We start from the raw sequence: 27,040 nt of genomic DNA, 5'->3' as shown, positions 1-27,040 counted from the left end.
CTAATCCAGCCATTAACCATAATAGGGAATCCGGGGCATTACAGAAGGGCATCACTTTATAACAGTATAACCCTGTATCGGTCCGAAAGCTAGTGTGATCCTCGTTAGGAGGACGCATACTGATTTGATTGTACCCTGAGTATGCGTCCATGAAGGAGAGGATCTCATGTCCTGCAGTTGCATCGACCAACTGGTCAATCCTTGGGAGTGGGAAACAATCCTTTGGGCAGGCTTTATTGAGGTCTGTGAAATCCACATAGGTTCGCCATTTGCCATTAGGCTTGGGAACCAGTATCGGATTAGAGACCCACGATGGATAAAACGCCATCGTGATGAACCCATTCTCCTTTAGTCTTTCGACTTCTTCTTCTAAGGCTTTCGATCTATCTTTATCGAGCAACCTTCTTTTCTGTTGCATTGGTAGAAAAATCTTGTCAATGTTCAGGACATGGCTGATAACTGCAGGATCTATCCCAGCCATGTCGTTGTGTGACCAGGCAAAAATTTCCTGGTTCTTTCTCAAAAATTCCACCAGAGCGTGCTTCGTTATTACTTCTAAGTTTTTCCCGACCTTCACAACTCTGGTCGGGTCTTTTTCGTCAAGTTGGACCTCTTCCAGGTCCTCGACGGGTCCAACATTTTCCTCAAAATCCCCAAAGCGATGATCTAAATCCCTATCCTTACTTTGGGCAACACTCTATTTAGTGACTACATCACCGGATTGGGCTTGTGTATCCATAGCCATCTACAACCCATCTCTGGGAGTGCTCTTCGACGTTCCCTTCTTCGCCTTTGTGACTGAGGCGTTGTAGCACTCCCTGGCATCCCTCTGATTTCCCAACACGCGTCCTACCCCTGCGTCTGTCGGGAATTTCATGGCCAAGTGCCATACTGAGGTGACGGCCCGAAGATCAACCAGTATGGGCCTTCCAATGACAGCATTGTACGCCGAAGGACAATCGACTACTATAAAAGTAGCGAGTAATGTCCTTGTAATGCCCAAAATTTCCTAATAAGGTTTAGGACCTTGATTAGGAGGTCGGGAGGGCCATAATTGATTTATTATGACAATTAATGATTATATGCATGTTTATGTGAATTGTATTATTATATGATGGTAAATGCATTCATGTGGGTGAATTATAAATAGTACCACATTATATGTGGATTGGTTCGAGCCATTCGGCATGAGACGATCATGGAAATGCAAGTTTTCGGTCTAGTCATAACGGGTTTAAGTTCAGGGCTCGGAGTGGCTCTCGAGGTAAATTGGTGATTAGAACATTGCCGGGAATTAAAGGGTAATGGGATATGAATTATTGTATTTGATAATATTGAGAGTAGCGAGAATTAGAGGGTGTTAATTATAATTAACGAGATTGGTGGGAAATTATGGTTTTACCCTTGGAAGTCTTTAGAGGGATTTAATTGGCCTAGGGGCATTATGGTCTTTTGACCTTAAGGATTTGTTTCAGCCATTAAGGCTTAGAAAGCTGTAGAAAGTGTAATAAAAACAGAGCATCATCATCCTCATCTCTTTCTTTCCCGTACCTCTCATTCTCTTCTTTTCCTTCTCTGATTTTTGACCTCAAATTGAAGAACCAAGCTAGGAGATCAAAGATGGGAGCTTAGGAACTTAGTTCGTCCATTGAAGAGGACCCAAAACCAGCTTAAGGTAAGATTTCATCCTTGAATATAAGCAATACTCTGTTTTTCCTTATGGTTTTCAGTTGAGAATTTGAGGTGTTAGTGGTGGGAATTCATGGAAGTTTTTGTGTAAGTTTGAGTGGGTTTTGATGAGGGTGTGATATAGATGATGATTTGGGGTTGAATTGGATGTTTGGGTGATGTTTGGGATTGATTTGGAGGGTTGGTTTTAAGAGAAATCGCAAGGAAGAAGAACCAGAAAGTTTCTGGTCTGTAATTGGCGCAGCAGCGCCATTCAAGGCACAGCAGCGCTAGGCAGGGCAGAGAGCAGGGCTCTCTGACTTGGAAATAGAGCAGCAGTACCATTTAATAGGGCTGCAGCGCTGGTCCATTTTTTAGCAAGCCTAATTTAGGGCTCGGAGTGACTTTTAAGGATTGGGGTTTAGTTCCTTTGCCCCGTTTGAGTATATTAAGATTCCCGAGAGTGCGGGATGGATCCCGGGAGTGTGGTTTTAGATTATAAACCTTTTTATGATTTATTTTATTGATGGGATTCCATATTTGGTTATGACTAGGTGACCGCTAAAGGATCAAAGGGTTAATCGTTCTCAAGGGTCGTTCTTTTACTAATTCTTGCTCGAACCCAAGGTAAGAAAACTGCACCCTGTGTATATGTGACATGCATGGCTATTATTGGTGCATGTTGGATTGTTAAATACGATGCACGAGAAACATGTGATTAGGACATGCTTTATATACTGAGTATGATATTGTTCAGAGCTTGAGCCTCTGTGTTCGTGCATAGTCCTAATTGTACTAGTACATGTTAAGTAAGCATGTTGAATACCTTGTTTATGGATAATGGATATGTGGTATATGTTTGGTGGCATGGATTACTTGTGTGTGGCACTGACTTACTAGTCAGAATCGACAATGGTGTTAGATCCATCTGTGAAGCTGTGATTTACTAGTCAAGTCCACCATGGGTTAAACACTGGTCGTGCTTTACTGACCTAAGAGTCAAAAATGGTATAGCGTCATGAACGCCGAGCCAAATGAAGATTAGATCTAATCGATATCAGCAAGAATGACTCATATGGGGTATTAACGCTGGACCGACCCTAAGGTCGATGAACTTATAAGCGCTTGGCTAGTCTGAGACTAGTTATTAAGAGCCAGGGCATATGGCCCGGTGACTGTTTGTCACATGGCTAGGGAACGCTGTTCCAAGGTTATGACTCTATGGTCATGGGGAAGGTTATGTTGGTGACTATTCACCATACACCTATCTTGTTCAAACTTATGAAAGGTTCTCTTATCAGTTAAGCCACAGTGACCCTAACGTCACATGGCTAGAGGGGGCTGTACCCACGTTTGTGACTGTTGCGACTGTCACCTATTTATTGGGGCTAAGAGTCCTGGATGATTATTATGATCATTGGTTGATGTGTTATACTCAACATTATGTGGACCTGTTGCCTGTTAGAGTAGGGCGTGTGCCTTATGACCCGATGACATATTATAACTGTTCATTAGCATATTAAGTTTTCTTGCTGGGCTTCGGCTCACGGGTGCTATGTGGTGCAGGTAAACTCAAAAGAAAGCTGGATCATCCTTGAGTTGGAGAGCTTAGGTGATGAGGTGTACATATGCAGTTGCTCGTCCACCACGGCCGAGGTTGAGAGGAACTAGGGTTAAACCCTGTTTTGCCGCATAGAACGGCCTGTTGTAAATATTTTCTTGTAGTAGACTCTGAAATTATAATTTTGGGATCCCCACATATATATTAAACGTTCTAATGAAACGTTACATCTTAACCAAAAATTTTAATCCCTAAATCGCTAATCATACTTAGTACACGATTTTGGCCAAATGACTCGATTAGCGAGTTTAGCATTGTTTACAAGGCACACCGTAACGATCCCTAGAGTTTAGGGCGTTACAGTCCTGGTAGCGGGTGCTATACCTGCTGTCATTGGAAGTCTGATTGACCCTGCTGGGGTGAGTCCCTCGCCTGAGAATCCGTAAATTTTCTGGTTGCAGGGTTCCAAGTCTTTAACGGACAACTTCATGCGTTCCAGCGAAGATTTGTACAGGATGTTCGCTGAACTTCCTGTATCAACTAGTACTCTTTTCACCATCATATTGGCGATCTGAACGTCCACGACCAGCGGATCGGAATGTGGGAACTGGACATGCTGGGCGTCGCCATCAAACAAGGTTATTTCACCCTCTTCTGACCGAGCCTTCTTTGACACCCTATCCTCCACAGTCATCATCTCGATGTCCTGGTCGTGACATAGGGTTCGAGCATATCGTTCCCTCGCCTTTCCACTGCTTCCCGCGAGGTGCGGGCCTCCGCAGATGGTGAGTAAAGTGACAGCTACGGGGTCATGCTGCAAAGGTGGCGAGCGTTGGCGTGTGGGCGCATGCTCGTTGCCACCTAGAGCTTCTCGTTGGGAATTTCCCAAGGCCCGTACATATCTTCTCAAGTGTCCTTGTCTAATAAGGAACTCGATTTCGTCCTTCAGCTGGTTGCATTCATTTGTATCATGTCCGTAGTCGTTATGATAACGACAGAACTTGGTAGTGTCTCTCTTCGAAATATCTTTTCGAATGGGAGCAGGCTTTTTGTAAGGCACACTAGTACTCGTGGCTTGATACACCTCTCCCCGAGATTCAATAAGGGCAGTGTAGTTAGTGAACCGAGGTTCATAACGATTACCCTTGGCTCGTTTATTGTCAGAGGTGGAAGGCTCATTATGCGGCCGTTTCCCCCCATTCTTGCCATTGCCATTGCCGTTCCCGTTGCCTTTGCCGTTGCCGTTGGGTTTTGACCCATTGGCGGCTTTGGTGGGCTCGGCAGTCCCCTTATCCTTGCCTGGGGGCTTTCCTTCACTGGCTATGGCATCTTCAAGCTTGATGTAGTGATCAGCTCGATCCAAAAATTCCTGGGTAGTCCTGACCCCATGCTTTCTGAGGCTGTTCCAAAGAGGTGTGCGGCGCTTAACTCCTGCAGTTATGGCCATCATCTTGCCTTCGTCTCCCACTATTTTGGCTCCAGCAGCTGCTCGCATAAAACACTGGACGTAATCCTTCAGTGGTTCTCCGTCCTGTTGGCGTATTTCGACTAGCTAATTTGCCTCAGTTCGGTGCACACAACCCGCATAGAATTGTCCGTAAAATTCATTTACGAGCATCTCCCAAGAAACAATACTTGCAGGAGGGAATTTGAAAAACCACTCCTGCGCAGCATCAGAAAGTGTTGCAGGAAAGATTCTGCACCGAGCGTATTCGAACACTTTTTGAATGTCCATTTGTATCTTAAACTTGTTGACATGAGATACTTGGTCACCATACCCGTCAAAATTTGGAAGCGTAGGCATCTTAAACTTGTTAGGAGTTTCTGCCATAGCAATCCTTTGAACGAAATGAGTGCCCTTTCTCCTATCGTGATCAATATAAGATAATCTTTCCCCGACCAGCTGTTGCACTGCCTGGTTGAGGGCATCTATCTGGGCTTGCACGGCGTTAGGAACTGCGGGGGCTTCTGCTGCTGGAGGAATGTACTCATCGTGACGTTCCTTGCGATCGTTGAGTACATATCTTAGATCTTCGTCCCTTCTCCGCTGCTTGCTAGTTCCGAGCCGGTTGAAGACGTTATTTTGCCTGGGCTGCCCCTCAGCGTCACGTCTATTGGGTTGGTCATCCCTAGGTAGTGGGCATCTGCCTCCACCTCTTTCTCCATTTCTCCGACCGGCATTTCCTCTGCTTGAGTCGGCCTCATTATAACCATGACCATCTCTAAATTGTGACTGGCTATGGTGGGACTGACTGTTTCCTCGGTTGCCTCCTCGGGCTGGAATGTCCCGAGTGTTAGAGGGTGGCATGCGTTGGTCGGTGGGTCCCCGTGCATTGTCATGTCGTGGGGGGCCCCGGACCGCAGAGCCTATCTCCGAGTTCCTTCTGTTACCAGAAGAATGCTGCCCTCTGCTCGGTAGGTTTGGCTCTTCGTCCCTGCGGCGTCTAGGACTGTAGGGCTGCTGCCCGACCCTATTCTGCCTTGATTGCAGGGGATTGTCGCGACCAGCCTGGGAGGGAGGCTGTGCCTCAGGATGGCTGTGCTTCAGGATCCCTTGGTGGGAGATCATCCTGAGGCATTGTTGGCTGCTCGGGCCTCTGCGGGGTGGATAGGCGGGCTAGGATTGGGACCCCTTTGGGGTGGGCCATTTATAGGTTGATCAGGCTGTGACGCAGGTGCAGCTTGACTCCTAGCCAACTGTAAGGCTGCTTCGAGGGCTGTCATGGCCTCCCTCTGGCGACGGTCCATCTCCGCCTGTCTTTCACTTAATTCTAGACGCTGTCTCTCGATCTCTTATTGCTGCTGCGCCATGATCTCAGCAGCATTTTCCTGACTGGCCCTCAGATTGGCCAGTTCATCTTGCAGTACCCCCAGGGTATTTCTCAGCGTCTCAGAATCCAATTCTTCCTCATCAAATTCCAGATGTGGCTCATTCTTAGCCACGCTGGGAGGAGAAGGAGGCGGTTGAGATGGCACTGCACCAGCCGCCTGTCCAGTTTTCTTTGTGGTTTTCGCCATTGATACTTCAACAATGTTATATCAAGCTCTCAGTGAAAGCACCAGAATGTTGACCCTGATTTTAGTCAACAGACACGGAGTCAAAAATGTTTGATGTGGACAAATATGTTGAAATGAAAGTGATGACAAAAACAGTAAAGAACACAAGAATTTATAGTGGTTCGGCCCCAGAATCTGGTAATGACCTACGTCCACTTGAGCTATTATTGATATAGGATTCAAAGGAGTGATCAAAGAACTAGGGTTCAATGAGTTTCACCAATCTCTGAAGAACAAAAACAATATATCGAATGTGATAGCTCTAATACACTTGTAAAACTCTAATCTCTGATAATTAGAAAGCCAAAAGTTCCTTCCTTGAGCTATCTTTCTCTATTTATAGGCTCAAGGAAGATTACATTAATTTGTTAAATAATCGGATACTCAGGAAACCATGGGAGATAATTCCGGATATGATTATAAATGCATAAGATTTTCTCCAAATATAGCGAGTATACGACCAGGCTGGTCGTATATAAAGATTGAGCGTTGCGCCATAGACATCTCTCTGGTCGATGGTCGAACAAGACTCCTGCCAGATGTCAGCCACGTGTATTAAACGTTTGCCATGTCATCCATACCTGTTTTTTGGATAACAATATGCTCATTAAAAAATAAACAACAATCTTATCTACACACATGTATTGATTGGTATCCCAACTTTAATTTACTAAGTTTTTTTTTAGGCCTCATAGTGGGATGTTGAAATTTTGTTTTCCTTAGGAAATGCAAACTTTAATAACTTCAACAATTCATCAAATGTGTTGTTCGACATCTTCCCCCTCACTTTCAAGTGCATCAACTTAGCTAAAAAGTTCAGCGATGATATCCAATCACAACCCGGATACAACTTAGCTTCAATCTCGTTGAATAACTTGTCATAGTACTGACCCATTCCACTGTTAGCCTCTTCAACATTGTTCGGTAAAAGGAAATTGTGAACGACATCTCACATCTCATCTACGGGCTCATTCTCATCCATCCCTTCATCATCAACATCTTCCTCGACTTCCCCATGGTAAATCCACTGTTCATAACTCTGTTGGAAAAACTAATATAACTACACAATCATCAAAATTTTAAAAAGTAATTACAAAAATATCGAAATTACCATTTGGTTACCATTTAAACATGACTTTTGGTAGCAAAATAACTAGGGTTGAGCATAAAATCCGAAAAACTGAAAAAATCGAGTACAACGACCTTCTGAACACTGAAAAAACCAAAACCAATTAAACCGAACACCAAAAAAACCGTTAACGGCGTAAACCGCCACTATTCGGTCGGTTTGAAAAATCCGTGTGAATATAGAGTCCCAGAATTTTACTTGGCTAGTTAGATAGTAGTAGTAGTAACAATATCTAGTATTAATTTGTAGTATGTTAGATTTCGTGGGACTTAGTTGGAAACTCTTAGCAATAGTTATGGATTTTATAAGTTTAACCTATAGTTTAAGAATATTAATTATAACATAAGGTTTGATTAATATTGCTGGATATTAATATGATAATTATTATAACCCAAGGTTTAGATAGAGCAAGTAAGAATATGACACTTGTCGTGTGCATGTTTATTTAAGGATTTAATTATAGTTTAAATAAAAGAAAGTTCAAGAAAGCTCTAGAATCTTCCAAGACCATTAGGAGCATGACATTTGTCACAATCTTGTTAATTTGTGGATTATGTTGTTATTTAGATAATTAAATAGATTTTCCCGTAACTTTAGGGTAATGTAAATTCCGACCTATTTTTGACCCAATTATGTTATGAATTTTGAAAAATAGTATTTCTAAAAAGTTGTAGATAATTGAATTAGCTTTCTAACTGTATAAATATGGTCTCAATCGGAGTCCCATAGCTCTAGTTATGTTGATTTTACTACAGGTGAGTTTAGAGTTACGAGATTTATGGAGTTAGAAGTTAGGATTCTATTTGTTTTTATTATTTTAAAAATCAAGATTTGACTCCTTCAACCTCTCTCTGAACAATTTGACCAAGTCCTAAGCCTTTGACTGAAGAATATTCAAATATTTTCAATTAAATTCATTATTTTTATTCAAAGCCAAAAAGAATATTTTTATTCTTAGAACTCTATAAATAGGATTTAGAACCCAGCCATTCTCCTCACTCTTTAGCTGTGATCATACTCCAAGGTGTTAGTGAGAACATAAGAGTGATACACTTGGGTGGGAAAGGAAAAAAGGTTTGCCATTCTTAAGCTTTATAAAATACTTGGGAAGTGAGGTTTAGTATATTTCGATATTGGAGTTAGACCAATCCATAAGGTCAACTAAGGTACCCTTATTATTTAAGTTCAATCCTTTAAAACTCTTTAGTTTTCTTAGTTTCTTTTATTCAGATCCTAACTTGTGATATTGGTTTTGATTAGGCTCTTGAAACTTAAAGATCTTTTTTGGTAAGTTTCGTCTTGATGGTTTAGTTTCCACATTTATTATTTACTCTTTAGAAATACTCACCATTCTATTGTTGGTTTTAGGAGTGTTCCAAGTCCCGCATTTTTTCTCAAATATCCCGGTTTTGATAAGGAAAATAGGCTAGATCTTGTATGTTTGAATGATATGTTATGCTTTTATGTTATGTTATGTATAATATATCATGATAAGTTTATGTTTTAATATGTTATGTTATGATTTACCCTACCTCAAATACTAGACAGAGGACGTAGATGGGTTATCATACACTACACGTGATCTAACCTACCTCAAATATTAGACAGGGGATGTAGATGGTTTATCATTATTAGTATAGTCTTATATGGAATATGTTATAATATGTTTATAGTATATGTTCTAATATGTTTTTAGTATATGCTATGATATGTTCATAGTATATGTTATGATATGATTTTATGTGTATGTTTATGGTGTTAGTAGTTTTTCCTTGCTGGGCATTAGGCTCATTCCTCTATTTATTTTTAGTGTGATGCAGTAAACTAGATACGAAGGCAGAAATATGCTTGGTAGCTTGGCTTGTGTGTTGATGATGGATGGAATGTGTGGATTGCGTGTCGATCGAGGATGAAGTTATTTATTTTTAGTCTTTTAAATCATGTTTTTTCGCATTTAGTTTTGAAAACAATTTTCTTTAGTTTAAAATTATGTTTTATGTTTTAAACAATGGGTACCCATGCCATATTATCTATTATTATGTATTTGATACAATATTTTGAGATTTAATAAAGTTATATTATTTCTTATGTATCTTTTCCAAAATAGTAGCTATGTATAGTAGATCTAATGGTCCAAGGTCTTAGAAATAGTTGAGTCATCACAGTGAACCAATCGGTTTGAATCGAAACCGACTGAAATTATAAATGTATGTAGGTTATGTTGTGCTTATGGACTTTTAATTATGTTTCAAACTTTCAAATTTGTGAATGTAACTATGTTCTATGTATTTATGTTTAAAAAAAAACACAAAAATTGATTCCATCAATCCATTTTTTTATATTTTTTTTAACTAAAACTTTCTCGAAAATTATGGAAAAAAAAGAACTTCGGTTTGTTCGGTTAAACTGACCAAATCGCGGTCCAAAATGGTCAGTTTTTTTCTTTAATTGGTTTGGTTGGTCATTTTTTGATCGCACCAATCCGGACTAAAAACTGAATTCTGGATTTAATAATTTGAAAAAACCGCCCAAATCGACCGATGCTCAGTCCTAAAAATAATCATATAAATGTAGGTTTATTTTTTGGTTGCCTTAAAAACCAGTTAAGATACATTTTGGTTACTTTTTAAAAGATGACTTAAGTTAGCACAATTTTAAAGCAACCAACTAAATTAGTTACCAAAATGCGTTTTGTTATTTAAACTAAAAATGTAAACCAAATAACATCATAAACAAACTTCATTTAAAAATTATAGTAACGTTCAAATGTAAACTCAAAATTAACTTTTTTTTCTTGCAAATCATTAAATTTTCATTTGATTAAAATTACAAATTCAACCCCTTCAAATTATTTTATCCGACAACGACAGTACATCTATACTTGGTCATATACCAAAATGATCCCCTCAAAGAATAGGTCGCATTGGTACTACCCTTTGTGCCCAATTGATCGTTTGGTGTTATTGGAGAACACTTCTAAAGTGGTTGATATACCCATAAACTTTCCAGAAAACGATGACAATAATGGGGAATGGGTGGTTAAGTTTTGTTCTTCTTGAAATGCTCGCTTCAATGGTACCACTCCTGATGTTGGAGTGGCCAGAACTGCCTAGAAAATGTAGTCAAAGTCACTCCTTCAGAGGTTTTGATTGAAGCGTGAGCTCGAATAGTTTGGCGACACACTTTGGGCGGTGAGGTCGTTGGTGGATCCTTTTTCACAACAGCCGGTGTGTGTGATAGGGTGGAGGTCTGCTGGTCGGTGTTCAGCACATGGTAGCAACTGTAATGCCCTGGTTACCCCAGAACAGTTACGGTGATCGGTGAACCGGAAATTTGACCTGCTACCCGAGTCCTTTGGTTAAAAACGTGCTCTAAGTGTAATTAACAGGTTAAGGTGGAAAATCAACAAAAAGGAAAGGATATTTTTCATTACAACCTGCTCTGCAGAGCTAATAAGAACATTTACAAGTTGTTCTCAGTACAAAACTGTCATTACTGTTTCAAATTTACAATTCCACCGACCTAAGTGGCAAAAATAGGGTAAACCCCCTAGTTCCTTTGAGAACGCCTTGGCCGTGGTGGTCGAGCGGCCGCATATGTACACATCACCACCTAAGCTCTCCACTCAAGGCTGGGTGAGCTTTTCTTTCCCTTTACCTACACCACACAGCACCCATGAGCCAAGGCCCAACAAGAAAAGCATAATAAAATAAGATATAATATCAACAATGATCATAATAATCATTCAGGACCAACAGTCCAAACAAATAGGTGACAGTCGCAAAAGTCACTAATATGGGGACAACACCCTTTAGCCACGTGACGATAGGATCACCAGGGCTTAACAGATAAGTGAGCATTTCACTAGCTTTAACAGGATAGGTGCATGGTGATTAGTCACCAACATAACCTTCCTCATGACTCTAGAGTCATAACCATCGAACAACATTCCCTAGCCATGTGACAAACAGTCACCGGGGCCATATGCCCTGGCTCTGAATAACTAGTCTTAGACTAGCCAAGCGCTTATAAGTTCATCGACCTTAGGGTCGGTCCAGTGTTAATGCCTTAGAGCCATTCAACACTGATATCGATTAGATCTAATCTTCATTCGGCCCTGCGATCAGGACGCTTATGCCGTTACTGACTCTTAGGTCAGTGTCCCTGACTAGTCAGTGCCATATACAAGTAACCAACATTCACTAGCATTTAATATGCAATCCATGTCCACATATATCAACCAACATGCCTCATTAACAATCACGCATGTCATATATACATAGGGTGCAGTCTTCTTACCTCAAGTTCGATCGAGAAATATTATAAGGACGACCCCTGAGAATGATCGATATTTTAGTTCCTTAGCGGTTACCTAAGCACAACCAATTATAACCTCCATTAATGAGAATCCACAATAATAGGGTCTTAACCTAGGCACCACTCTCGGGACCTCGAAACATGCCCACACGGTGAGTAGATTCAATCCCGGGCCTTAAGGATTGAAACCCCAAGTCAAAAAGGGTAGCGCTGCAGTGCTCAACCCCTAGCGCCCCAGCGCTATACTCAAAACCACCAACATGCCAAAAAGCCTCCTGAGGAGCGCTGTAGCGCCCTAGGGTGGGCGCTATAGCGCTACCTCCAGACCAGCACTCCCCTGAACCGACCTTCTTCAACTCCTTCGATTCTAACCTGATTCCCAAGCTTCCAAATCCCATTCTTGATGCCAAATGAACCCAAAAACCATCCTAACACATCCCAAACATCACAAGCATGGGAACCCTAGCCAAAACTCCTAACAAAACCAAGTTTTCACCCTAGAAATCTCAGCTGCAAAACAAAACCAAAACAGGGCAAACCAGAGAATTCTATGGTTAGAAACTTACCCAAAGTTCAACTTATGATGCTCTTCAATGGAGAAACACACTCCCAAACTCCCAAGGCTTGCTTCCCAAGCTTGAATCCTCAAGAATGGTTCAAAAACCACAAAGAAAGGTGAAGAGAAAAAGGTACGGGAGAACTCAAAATCTTACTCTTTTTTACTTCCTTCTTTCAACTATCAATGGTTTATATCTATCCTAGGGGTGAAATGTCCATTTTACCCCTAGGTCAATTTAAAGTTTCTAAAGGCTCCCAAGGGCAAAATTGATATTTTTCTCCTATCTCGTTAATCATAATTAACGCTCTCCAATTCCTGCTATTCTCGATAATTTCAAACACCAATAATTCATATCTCGTTACCCTTTAATACCCGGTAACGCTCTAATCATTAAAATCACCTCGAGACTCAACCCGAGCCTCGCACTTAAACCTGTTGTGACTAAACCGCTAATCAATATTCCAAGATCATCTCATGCCGAATAGCTCGAACAAACCCACATTATAATGTGGTCTCAACACATATCATCGACATGCATACAATTACACAATTATACCCTCAACGGGCCAAATTACCATCACACCCCTGTAACTAAAATGTGGACCCACATGCATGCATTCAATATCATATTATAATATAATTCCCATATACATGCATAATATCATTTAATGACATAATTAAACAGGTATGACCCTCTCGACCTACTAACCCCGCCATTAAACCATATCGAAGAATTCAGGGCATTACATCAACTTTGCATGAAAGAGCAAGAGAGAAAAAAGAGAGAAAGAAAGAAGAAAGCGAATGAGTTGTAGTCCATAAAATTATCCTTTTTTTAGGTATATAATGTAAATTCATATGTTTGATATCAAATATCGAGGCTGTATTTTTTAAATGATTTTTTTTGAGAAGTTGTATTTTTGAAATAAATATTTTCAAAGACCATAAAATGAGGAAAAATAAAATTTAAAATGAGTTTTTTTCTTTAGGCTGGGTGTAGCATACATCTCCATTAAACTCTTCAATAAGGAAAACTCTAACCACAAAAGTTAATTTGGTGTTGGTTCAACACCAAGACATAATCAATTTTAGCATCATATTTTTTTTAATTTCAACCATTACACTGAAAGTTACACAAAAAATTATATTATTTTATTGAATCATAACAATTATTATATATATTTATAAATATATTAATATTAAAAGTTACATAAAATCACCAAAAGTTTCTTTTGGCCTTTTTTGGTAGCTCATCACCAAAATGGTGAGGAATATGAGCCTATATGATTTGTTTAAACAATATGTTTGCAAAAAAAGCATAAATCTTTGCGTATTTGCAAAATAACATTCCTTGATATGGGCCACCATAACATTGTAAGTTGGGCCCAACAATGGAAAATCAAGGGTAATTCTGAAAAACTACCCTACTTTTTCTTCCAATTATTGTATATTCATGATATGGGCCAACCACAAGCCCAACCTTAAAAGTAGGCCCACGAAAGTGATTTTTCCGTTGTCCCTGTGATCGTGAATGAATCATATTCACCTGTTACAGACTCTACTGTACACTAATTCGTGACTCACTCTCACTCTCTCATTTCTGCGCAGAAATAACGCCAAATTTTTATGTTTTATTTTTTATTTTTAAATTTTTATTTATTTTCTATTTTTATTTATTTTTCCATCAAACCCTAACTCCATCAATGGCGATCGCATCTCCATCTGCTCCAACCTTCTCAACTTCCTTCTGCTGCACACGCACGGAGTCGCCGGCCGGCCTCTTACGATTCCCTTCCATTGCGCTAACTCACTCCCAGCGGAATCGAACTCACCAATTAACTCGTCGACTCGCCGTGTCCTCCCGTTTCAACTCGTCGACGCCGTCCGGCGCCGGTGGCTCCGTTTCCCCAGACAACGGAGATCTACAGTACGAGCTGTTCCATGGATTTTCGCCTCAACGCCGGAGAAGAGGATCGCCGGTTTTCGTCACTCTTCCGGTGGATGCCGTGGGCACCGCCGGGCAAGTCAGGCGCCGGAAAGCGATGGCTCAGTCGTTTAGGGCGCTAGCTGCGGCCGGTGTCGAGGGCGTGGTCATGGAGGTTTGGTGGGGTCTGGTGGAGAGGGATCGGCCTAGGGTTTATAATTGGCAAGGGTATTTGGAAATTATTGCTTTGGCCCGAAGATGTGGACTGAAAGTTCGAGCCATTATGGCTTTTCATCAATGTGGCACTGGTCCCGGGGACCCTCATTGGTCAGTATAATTTCATTTCGTTTCTTCATTTCGGTTCGCTTGCCTTACCCATTTACTGATTGGTTCTATGAATTATGCACCATTTGGTATTGGAACAATTTTATGGTATTATTGGATTAGCTTGTTGAAATGTTTGCTTTTGGTGTTAGTTATTTGAATTATGTTACCTTGGCATGCGTATGCTAATCCGTAATGCGAGAAATGGAAATGGGAAAAAAGGGAATTAGTCAAATTGTTGCCTTTTGTATCTATTCATGTATTTACTTACACAATTATGAACAAATTTTGGTGATCCCTATTATATAACACTATATGGTTCATTCTTATGTTTATTTTATTCCCCAAATAACGGATTAGTAAACCTTGTTTATGTGGGAGTTCCTTTTACTGACAAAACCATAATTTGGTGCTTATCCTCAGTGGTGTTTTAAGTTGATTAGGTTGCTATTTTGGACTACTGCTGAAGGGCTAGGCTGACCTCTGTACAGACAACTTCATTATAAAGAATATTAACAAAAATGACACGATTTATGACCAACAAAAGTCGGACAAATAGATGGTTGGGCTGTTGACTTTCTTATTGAAAATATATAATTCAAATGTCTTTATTTGGGTCTCCTTTGTCCTTCCATTTTATTTTTCTGAGCATGTTTCAAATATACAAGTCTGTGATATAACATACGTGTCTTGCCATATTGGTCTGTCGTGATAGAATATCTTTCTCGTGTTGCTTAACTGATTTTCCAATATGTTTGTTTTAGGATGAGGCTTATGTAGCTAATCCACATAGCAGTTCATCTGATCTTAACTAGTAACTCTGACTTCTGCAGTTCTACCATAAAATTCTCCTTGCTGCCTTTTAGACATTTTATTTTACATTGATCCATTCGTGATGAAAATTTTATGTATTTTCAAAATAGTTTTCAGTTGCATTATATTTGTAGCACTCGGTTTCTTTTGGTGGTTTGTGGCTTTCCCAGTGCCTACAATCTGCGACTGATAGTATTTTCTAATAAGCATAGATTATTCTTAAGTTGTTCAGAAAAGATACGTGTCATTTAATTTCTTGATTCTTCAGTCAATCCAGTTGCATTTTTCCTTGGTATTCAGATTTAATTTCTTGATTCTTTTAGTCAATCTGTTTGCATTTTTCCTTGGTATTCAAATAAATACATACATGGTTGGTGAGTGTTGTTAATTGTAATGTTTCAGTTATGTCCATGTAATAAGAGGCAAATTATGTATGTTGGTATTTGCCTGTCATACATAAAAAAGTACTGTTTTATTTATTTATTTTTATTTGACAATGTGAGAGTTCTATCACCATTGTTCGAAGTGGATAATTTCTCCTGAAAGTTTTTTTCCCCCTCTTGAAACTTGAGGTATAGAGCATAATATATTATTATTAACTTTGTGGTATATTTACTTGGGATGTCGACTATATCTTGATAGTGTTTTCTTCATGGTTAATTATAGGACGCTGAATCTGAATCTAGTTCTTTTGTGTATGTAAGGATTCCTCTTCCCCTCTGGGTTCTTGAAGAAATTGATAAAGATCCAGATTTAGTATATTCTGATAGATTTGGTCGAAGGAATATGGAATACATTTCCCTTGGATGTGATGTCCTCCCTGTTCTGTGTGGTCGTTCACCAATCCAAGCATACACAGATTTTATGAGGAACTTCAGAGATGCTTTTAGACCTTTTCTTGGTGCTATTATTACAGTAAGATGATGCGTCATAATTTTTCACATTGAGGGCTTAACCATGATGACAATGCCTTGATCTTTAAATTAGTTGCTTTTGATTTGTAGGGAATTCAGGTTGGGATGGGTCCTGCTGGTGAGCTAAGGTATCCTTCATGCCCTACCCAAAAGCTAACATGGGGTTGGCGCTCTCGTGAACTTGGAGAGTTTCAATGCTATGATAAGGTTAGGGGACTCTGTTTTGTGATGAACATTCGTCTCTTAGTCTGGTATGGATACTTAGCCTCAATGCTGATTTTTGTGTCATTTTTTTTTTTTTTACAAATGCTGTTGCTAGTATATGCTTGCATCATTGAATGCTTGTGCAAGGGAGGTTGGGATGCGTGGATGGGGAGATGGGGGCCCTATTGGCGCTGGCAATTTGATGCAGAATCCTGAGCAGACAGAGTTTTTCAAAAGTGATAGCGGATCTTGGAATACACCTTATGGACAATTTTTTCTTGAATGGTACTCTGGAATGCTGCTTCTGCATGGAGAGAGGATTTGTAAGGAAGCCGAGACTATTTTCCGGGGCACAGAAGTTAATACATCAGCGAAAGTGGCTGGAATCCACTGGCATTACAGCACACAGTCTCATCCATCGGAGTTGACTGCTGGCTACTACAATACTTTAACTAGGGATGGATACCTACCAATTGTTCGCATGTTTGGCAAGTACGGTTTCACTTTGTGCTGCTCGTGCTTCGAAATGCAAGACAAAGACGAGAAACAGATGAATCCCGTGAGCAGTCCCGAGGGATATCTCAAGCAGTTGCTATTGGCCGCTAGGATGTGTGACGTACCACTCGAAGGAGAAAATGCTGCGTCGAATTTGGATGACGGATCATTCCAACAGGTGGTGAAGATGTCCAAGTTTTACTCCGATGGTCTGGAGAAGCCCTCCTTCTCATTCAACTTCGTGAGGATGGACAAGAACATGTTCGAATATCAAAACTGGGTTCGCTTTACTCGTTTTGTGAGGCAAATGTCGAATGCAAATATTTTTCGAGCCAAGCTAGGTTTCGGGGGCGATATCCATCAGTTCCTAACATCTAGATCAGATGCAAAGTTTGGAATTGCTTTTGCTTATTGTTAGAGAAAATAGCAGCCGCATTTCATTTGCACCACTAAGCAAATGTTAATTTAAACACATCCATTGCTGTGAATATAGGGATAGTATGATCACCTCAGATCTTACTATTTTGATAAGTGTGGTAATGGCCTCATTTTTTCCCCTAAAGAATCTCCTACTACGCATTGATCTTTATTTTTTTCTTAATTCGAAAGTTTATTTATGTGTATTGTAATACATCGCCTTCCTAATATTTTAAAAATGGTTGGCTTGTTATATCTATTGATCTTTCTCTTTTTTATTTCTCTGATCTTGAATTGTATAAATTTGACAATTGTTCTTGTTGATCCAATCCAATTCTAAACAAATCATTTAATTATAGCATTGAACCTTGCCATAACAAAAGAAGAAGAAGACCTTTGCTAAGTACTAAGAATGATTGGCTGTCATATTCAAGTAATTTGACTCTGAAAATTTCATTTTTGAATCTGCCCTATACTATGCCTACTAACCTAATTGAATAGGTTGCAAATCCTTGACTTTGTTTTGGAGATTATAAAGTGATCATTATTATTAGACCATGGTAATAATGGAAGGTAAGCACCTAAGACTGATTGTTTATTATCTTGTATTGAGGTGAACAGGCTGCTAGTGTTGACCAAGCTCTTGTTTATTAGGGTAGGTACTATTGTGAGTCCCATGATGTTACTCATAATAAGAGCATTGCTTATTAGGCACCAATAGTGCTCCACACCACCACGAGGTGGCGCTTCATGAGTGGTTAATAATTTTTTATAATATTTATAAAATATGTGAGACTCGATATTAAATTGTACTAATAATAGTACAACTTATGGTGGTGTTGGGCACCATTAGCGCCCTTTAACATTTCTCTTATAATAAAGTGTTGTGATAATAATCGTGACGATTAATGCTACAAGGTTTAAGGTTTCACTTGAGTTGCTGAACTCTAATTTAAAATATTAATACAATTTATTTGATTTTCAGGTGGTATTTAGGTCAATCAATTAGAGATTCTTACTTTTGGTAGGATTTTCCGACTTAACTTCTCAAACTCTATGATTGAGTGTTTTGTAGTAAAAGTTAGTTGTCTAAATTTTTGGAGATATCTCTTTTATATTTAGTGGTTTATTTATACATTGTCTTGAGATGTCCTTAGATTAGATAATAAACTTCTTAAATGAATGAAATCTCATGCACTAAGTTTATCTTTTCAATCTTAATATGATTCAACCACTTCTTAATAGATTAAATAAATAAATAAATAAACTACTCATGACATGCCACCTTAAGTACCATACAATGCTTTCTTTCCCAATATAAAGACCTATATCGAAATTCCTACTTTGCCATAGCAAAAGTATACTATAATTTTGATATTAGGGGTAAGGTTCTATAATATGGTTGGTGAATTTCATAAAACAGCATACTTAAATTTATACCAAGTTAAGAACTACATCCATACTTTTTTTCAAACAATATTTTGAGTTTTTCAGAATTAGATAGGTGTTGTTTGGTAACAATTAAAAAATTTGTTTTTTATTTAATTAATTAAAATTTTGAAAATTAAACATAAAATAGTGTTTGCTAACTCTGTTTTTATTTATTATTTTTTTTTAAATTTTAAACAAAATTTATTAAATTTTGAAAATATAAAATTTTCACTTTCAAAATTTTTTAAACCGTTTTCGACTTTTAGTTTTTTTTATTTTTTTATTCAAATCAGCATCTCATTTTATATTATTAAACAAAAAATAAAAATAAAAGTTATCAAATGCATTTATTATTTTTTGTTTTTAAAAACAAAAAAACAAAAATAATTATCAAACATATTTTTATTTTTTAAAAATCAAAAAACAAAATAAAAAATATTTTCATTTTTGTATTTAAAAAATTCAAAAACAAAAATTTTACCAAACATAACCATAGCAAGTGACAATAAACTCCCTAAATTAACTATTTACTAATGTAGTTTTCATTTCCCACTTATATATTTTAAATTTTTTCTTGAATGAGAGGCTCATAATTTGAAAACAATCTAATGAAAATAGTTTTACAATAGCAATTCAAATTTTATGTCTGCTCTCTTATATTTTTAAGAGCACATTTTATGTAAATGAAAAAGAAGTCTTTTTTTGTTCCAAAAAAAAAAAAATAGAAGTCTTTTGTTGACAAGCTTTCTATTTTTAAAATTGCAATTTAATTATGATTGAATAGAAAAATATAACAAAATAAAAATGAATTTCTTCCATCCAAATAAATTTATTATCTAGCCAAAAACATGCATATAAATGCATTTTTTCTTTCTTTATTGTTGTCAACTTACAAATTATACAAAAAAAAAAAAAAAAAATGTCAATGCATTAATTTCAAACAGACGATTTTAAATAATACAATTCTACATAAAAATATTAGTAATTGAAATTAATAATACTATATTGTGTAAGCCTTAAATTTTGTCATGTTAACAAATAACAATAATGTATTTATGTACTTCTTTCATTTATAAAAACATAATCATCCCATGTTTGATTAAAATGATCTACATCCAAAAGATGGACCAACACATAGAATGATAATTTTATAGTTTCATTCAAAAAAATTATATTTTTGTCCACCTCATTTATTTATTAAATCTTTTGGCTTCGGTCTTGCATACATCAATAACGCGCAAATATTTATGCTTTGAATTTTATCTATTTTCGTGAAAAATAAACGGAATGCAACTTATTATATACTGCAAACTTTATTTTATGTACTTAGGTTTCTAATAATTAATAACTATCCGATCAATTCAACTATTAATCTGACAGTCTGTGAGGTGAACATAATGTATCTTCTGTCAGGATAAACTTCGGTCCAATATTATGTACTTAGGCTTCTAATAATTAATAACTATCCGATCAATTCAACTATTAATCTGACAGTCTGTGAGGTGAACATAATGTATCTTCTGTCAGGATAAACTTCGGTCCATATATATTTATTGGAATAAACTCAGTGCTAATCCTATATTCCTTTAAAGTTTAACATGTGAGATAGTGAGTGTCATTAGCATCACTTTTAGTAGACTATAACAACATCACTTCTTAGTTGACTCTACATGCAAAAGCAATGAGAGCCTTGAGAATTAATAGAGTTATTCCAGCTGATTATTGACACTACAATACAATTCTTTTAAGCTAATAATGCCCTAAGGCACTTCTTTTGCCTCATAACCAATCCTGTGACTGGCCCATCCTTTGAATGAAATCATGTTGCTTTGTCCACAAGATTCCAAGTTCATATATATATATATATAATGGTTATATCTATCACCTTTTCTTTTATCTTCTTCTTTGGTCCATTTTTTAAGTGTCACATTTTGTATAATGGGAGCGACTACAATGCATATCTTTTTTTTGCAACACCGGTGCGTTCTTTTTCTATTTCGGCACCTGAATAGTTATAATCATAAATTTTTTTTATATGATGATATATATTATAGCTATCTAGAACATCCTATAAATTTTTAAGAAATTCTGAATAAATTATGATACCGAAATAGAGTCTAAACTGTCTGTTGCACGCGTGCCTGTTTTTTTGTGTACGAGTGTAAAATTTGACAGTTTGAACTCTGTTTTCGGCTTCATAAACTATTTAGAATTTCTTGAAAATTTGCAAGATATTCTATATACCTACAATGTACACAGTCATATAATTTTTTTTTTGAATTATACCTATCCAGGTGCCGAAATAGAAAAAATGATACACCGGTATTGCAAAAAGAAGAATGCGTTGTAGACGTTCCCTGTGTGTATAATTATTGGTGTTGTTTTGTAACTTTTGTTATATTACATATATAAAAGATCATTTTTTCTTCATTTTCAGCCATAGAGGGAAAAAGGGCATTTCATTTATGGTCTTTGCATTGTCCTTATCAAAATAATTATTCTATCTTTTATTCTTTTATACAAGTCTAGGGCCAGTCCCTATGGCACAGTATGAAAATTTAAGAATAACATGAATTTAGTCGTTTACTCTTGTTATAATACATTACCACATGATGATGATGATGTAATTGGTCATACACTACACAACACTCTAATAATTTCTCAATGACTTTTGAATTTGATAACAGAGAAAACTTTGTCCTATAGAGACTTATATAAATGATCATATACATTATTATTACTTATTATGTCAAAAGCTCGAGTCCTTTGGAGGTGGACCAAAATGTTAGAAATTATACACTTGTAGTCTTGTGTGAGATTTTGACCGGTTTTATTATGATGAGTTTTGAATAATGTGTGAGAGTTTGCAATTGTACCTAAGAAGATTTCTAGTTATCCTTTGTTAGATATCAGTCATGTATATAGAAACTTTTTCTTTCTTTCTTGATATAATGCAAGAGAAATCCCAAGCTAAAAATAGATAATGCGCAAAAAAAGAAGAAACAAACACTTCCAATAAATCCCATTTTTATTGGGAATTCAAACAAAAACCCATATGGATTCAAAGTGGAGAAGAAATAAGATTAATAATAACTATAAAATACATCGCCATCGGTATGAATTTTTTTTAGGTAGAATCCAAAAATAAATCCCATTAGCTCAAATTCACAAGATATAGCGAAATTGTTAAAGGTTTAGCATAGGTGAAGTATGTGTTAAGATTCATGATTTTTATATGATATAAATATTTATATGCTTCTTTATTTTTTTTGGTATAAAAATATTCAATAAAAATAAATTAAAAAATCTTCTATACCCCTATATTTTATTATACTAAAAAATAAATATGTTTTTGATATGTTAACAATTTTTTTTAAAACAAAACTCAATTTTTTTTTATCTTAAAAACAAGGAAAGAATTAATAAATGTATGCAATATTAAATTTTAAAAACATTCTCATTACAAATAAAATTAGTAGTAAAAAATTATAATATGCTCAACTTTCATATTTGTAAGAATTAATAAAATATATTTGTTTAATATTGATTTATAAGTTTATTGTATATTGGTAATGTAGTGAATGTTGTGTTAGGATCGATTAAAAAACAATTGAAACCTAGTTACCATTTTTCTCTCTAAAGCCATTTTTTCCTTTCTTTTTTCTTTAAAACTAGTCGCCAGCTTTTAGTCCCCTAGTCGTCGGCTAGAACTTCAACATCCTATCTCGTTAGCTAATTAGTGTTGATCGAGTTCGGAAGTGTAGTGGGGTGTCCCAAATTTATGCTTCTTGCGTTGTTTTTTGGTGGTGTTTGACAATATGGTAGGGTATCTAAAATTCATGCCTCTTGTGTCGTTGTTTGGTGGTGTTCAACGTTTTGTGGTAGCAAGACAGCGTAGTAGTTGATGATTGTAGTGACGACACATGTAGTGATTGGAGGATCGACTGTAGTTGACTATAGTGATAGACAATATTGTGTTTGTATATCCTCCATATTTGCCTCGTGTTGTTTTGTTGCGGTACCTTGCTTGAAGTTGTGTTGTGTTTTTATTTTTATGTATTTTTTAACTTTAAATATGCTTTGTAAGTTTTATCTTAGCATTAATAATGTTATTTTAATCACTCCTAATTTATTGATGAATTTTTGATTTTTTTACTATTTCTCGGTATATTTGTGAAAGCTCTTATATGAAGGAAAGCAAAGATTTTTCTATATTATTTTTGGAGAGTTTGTAATATTTCTTTTAAGAGTTTTTTAATACCTCATTAGCACTTGATATACTTATATTGGTTATTTCTTTTAAGAAATTTGTTCTAGAGCAATTTCGACCGGTAATGAACTTCGATTTACCATTGATAAAATTTCCATTAGTGTTTTTTTTTAATTTATTAAAAAAGGGGTTACGAGAATATGAAAAAAGTATAATTTTATTACTTATAAAAAAATATTCATGTGAATTTATAAAACAAAATATATATGTAGAGAGAAATAACTAGTTAAAAATAGGGTTAGGTATTTTGGCCTTGATATTATCATTAGGATATAAGAAATACTATTGGATACTTAAAAGTTGGCACAAATAAATGATGCCGACAAGGTTATAATTAGTGTTTGTTTCTTAGGAAAAAAAGGGCAGAAAATTATTAGAGGGGTCAACTTTAAATATAGCAAGGCAATGACATTTTCTGATATGACTACCACCACTACCACTACTCATCCTTCTCCTCCTCATATATTTGTGATTGTAGTCCAAATTAACAAAGCAAAGAGCTAGAGGTGGATGCATGGCTTTCTCTTATTGAATATACATATATAGGGTCCTCCTTGAGAATATTAATTTTGAGTTCGATTTGTTCATTACCATACAATATGACATTAATGAAAGCTAAAAGGGTTATAGAATATATGAAGATGATAGGCTATATTGATGAAGCAAGCATCCAAAATGAATAGTTACACTTTTTATGAGCAGATTTCAAAAAGTCCTCCACTCTCCTATTTGATCCAAAATCTTATTATTCTTCTATAATATTATATATATATATTTTGTTGGCTAGCGTGGGGAACACTCCACTCAAGGAGCGCATCAAAGAAAACCTGGAGAAAGACTCGGTTGTTAGAACCATTAAATCTTTGATAGAAAATTTGTGCAATTAAATCTCATCTGCTCGATCGATCTCATTTCATCAGTTAAGATTATTAAATACATGGTGTAGTTAACTAAACAAAATCTTTATCTTATATAAATAGAGGATACTGTAAGGTTAACCTAACACATCCGGCCATTTTTTGTTCTCATGAACATGTATATATATGTTGTCTACTCTTTTTGGTACACAAAAAAATTCAAATTTTAATAAGAAAAAAAAAGATTAAGAGTGCATAATGATGGTGTCAAATATTAAGTTTTACTAGTCTCCTCCCTAATTGTGAAGAGAAAAGGTGTGGAGAGATTTGTGTTTTAGTGAGTCACTTCCTTGAATGCATCTTGACAAAAACAAACACCAAACAACATCAACCATTTTGGTTCTTTGAATTAATTCACCTAGGTAAAAACAAACACCATCTTCACCATCATTATGTACTCCACCAAAAATTTAGTACATAGTTTGATATTATGATGTCTTGAGAATATGCTTATGGTAATGGCACAAACATTAGCCTTTCAAAAGCTCTGAAAACGATTGTTAATTCCATCTCATAAGTTGACCCTAATTAATTCTCAGAATGAGTTAAAAAAATAATTTATTTTTTAAAGTTATTCTGCACTCTAACTTAATTTTAATAATTTTTTACAAAATGACCTCTCATAATTTAGATAGTTAGTCGAAAAATTCAAACAGCTGGTCGAAAAATTTAGACAACTGGTCAATTTTAGACAGATACCATTTTGCAAAAAATTATCAAAAGTAGGCCACAGTTCAAAATCACTTGAGAGCAGTAATTAATGGTACGTAGATGAATTTGAAATTGAGAAATGACACATTTTGTATTTTTGTCAAAGTCCTCATGATGGTGATAAAGACTTGGCATGTAGTAGTGAAAGCAATATAGTGCTTCAAATGGGCACTGAAGATTTATAGATGGTCAGAAGAAAAGAGATGTATTTTGAGCTACCTAGCCACCACAAAATCGTTATATATATATATAAATATATATAAATGTATATATGTATAGTCTAATAAGCATGACCAATAATATTGATCCGAATGGCTATATTTACTTTATGATAAAACAACCTTGTGCTCTTATGCTATTAAGGGAATTGGAGGAAAATAATAAGCCTAAACAATGACTTAGAGTAGTAATTAAAAAAATGATGATCATACATAATATATAAATTTATATAAAATAAATCATTTTGTTATAATTTATACAATATTGATTAATCTTTGATTTTTTTTCTAATCAAATAAGGGAAAAGGTACTAATATATAAGTAATGTGATGAGGGTAACATAATATATTTTATCAAAACTAATTGGATTTTAATACAAAAATTATTATTATTTGAACAACTATAATACACAACTTTTTTTTTTCTTTCATTTTTTAAGTTATCCTAAAATAAGTATGAAATAATATTTGTTATATGAATAACAATATGCACACGAATTATGCATCAAAATACTTATTGTTAATATAACGAGTTTCAACTAAGATATATGATGTGATTGGTTACAAAAAATTATCACGCAGCATCTAATATTTCGGTACATATTTTATGTACAATAATAATAACTCTAGTTTGTCTTGTAGCCAACTCGAGTCATGATTACCTGAAAAATGTGGGTAAAAACCCAATAAAAACAAAGGAAATAGTATATTGAGCTTTGAGAGCCATGCAATATGACTGTTAGATACTTTATTAATTTTTGTACATTTAGAAAAGTTGTGTACCATAGTTCACTAAGTTTTGAATGGGTATTGATCTATGATGTAACACTATGTTCATGTCATAGAGAGTTAGTGTGGTTTGACTTAGTGGTGGCCATGGTTATTTTTATTGGCTACACCATTTTCTTCACCACTTTTGAATACATTGCTCCATAAAAAAAAAAAAGAGTAAAAAATGTTTTTATTTTTTACACCCCAACCACTTGATATAAAAGGCACAACCCTCTCACTCCATCAAAGCATCTTTCCTTGTCTTCTATTTCCAAAACACTCATTTTATTATATTATAGAGTTATATCATAATGGCTTCTCTGATCAAAGTTTTTCTTCTCATTTTTCTCTTACTCTTTTTGGACATGTCTTCAGGTAAGCAGGCAAAAATTTTGCTTATTCTTTCTCTTTAGGGGCAATAATAATAATAATAACATCTTGTATATATTATAAGACTCGTGTACAAATCTTTACGATTCTCGGTTGATAAGATTTACACCTATATTATTCTTGGTTGACAGAGTTTAATTGTTAATGTATTCCTCTACAATATTTATTAAGTAATACTTTTCCTTTTCATGTAGGCAAAGTGGAAGGTTTCGGCAATGGAGTAGGGAAGCCACTATACATCCCAAAAAATAAGGTGAAAAAAAAAAGAAAAACTTGTTCGAATTACTAATATTCGAATTAATAGTAACAATTTTTTAACTTTGTTTTTATTGTTTATGTAAAATTATTAGGGCATTGTTCATCAAAAGAAGATGAAGATGAGAAAGCTTATAACTCTTGATGCAATATTGGATTATGATAAGCCAGGGCCAAATCCCAAGCATGAAAGGAAGCCTGGTGGTGGTTATAAACGTTGATCATCATCAAAGCTTAATTATATATATATTTATATAAAAGCCCTACTAGTGTTCCTCCCTTCACAGTTCAAAATATATTGTATTTTTAGGGTATGTAGCAATAAATAATGCTATTTCTACTTCTAGTTCTAGGAAAGAAGTCAGTTTTAGCCTTAAACTCAAAGATTATTAAAATAATTATAGATTTATCAAGTTTTATAAGGCATATATAGCCAATATATATGTACCCACTTTATTTGATGCTAAACAAAGTTATTCATAAATAAAACATATGAACAAACTTGCATTACTCTGCTTGGCTTTGAAGAAAAATATATTGTAGTTTATATATTTGTATATATATATTAATGAGATGTTAACCTTGTTTGGTATATGAGATGCTATATATATCATGCATATATATACCAGTGTGTATACTTTTTGGGTTTTCAGTTCGTGAACAGTTTTCGGCGCGATTTTTTTTATGACCATGTT

The 27,040-nt window shown here is 35.8% G+C and overlaps 1 protein-coding gene across 1 annotated transcript; it reads left to right on the top strand.

The window, feature by feature from the left end:
- The first annotated feature begins 13,844 nt into the window (after positions 1-13,844).
- On the top strand, positions 13,845-17,743 carry LOC133778649 (beta-amylase 3, chloroplastic-like). The gene is made up of 4 exons (XM_062218638.1): positions 13,845-14,542; positions 16,057-16,267; positions 16,357-16,473; positions 16,586-17,743. The coding sequence occupies exons 1-4, from the start codon at positions 13,995-13,997 to the stop codon at positions 17,381-17,383; spliced, it is 1,674 nt and encodes a 557-aa protein (XP_062074622.1). The 5' UTR covers positions 13,845-13,994; the 3' UTR covers positions 17,384-17,743.
- Positions 17,744-27,040: the final 9,297 nt, after the last annotated feature.

This window comes from Humulus lupulus, chromosome 5 (genome assembly GCF_963169125.1).
Source record: "Humulus lupulus chromosome 5, drHumLupu1.1, whole genome shotgun sequence".
Taxonomy (NCBI): domain Eukaryota; kingdom Viridiplantae; phylum Streptophyta; class Magnoliopsida; order Rosales; family Cannabaceae; genus Humulus; species Humulus lupulus.
Note: the sequence above shows the minus strand (reverse complement) of the source record. Positions and strands in the feature narration are given on the sequence as shown.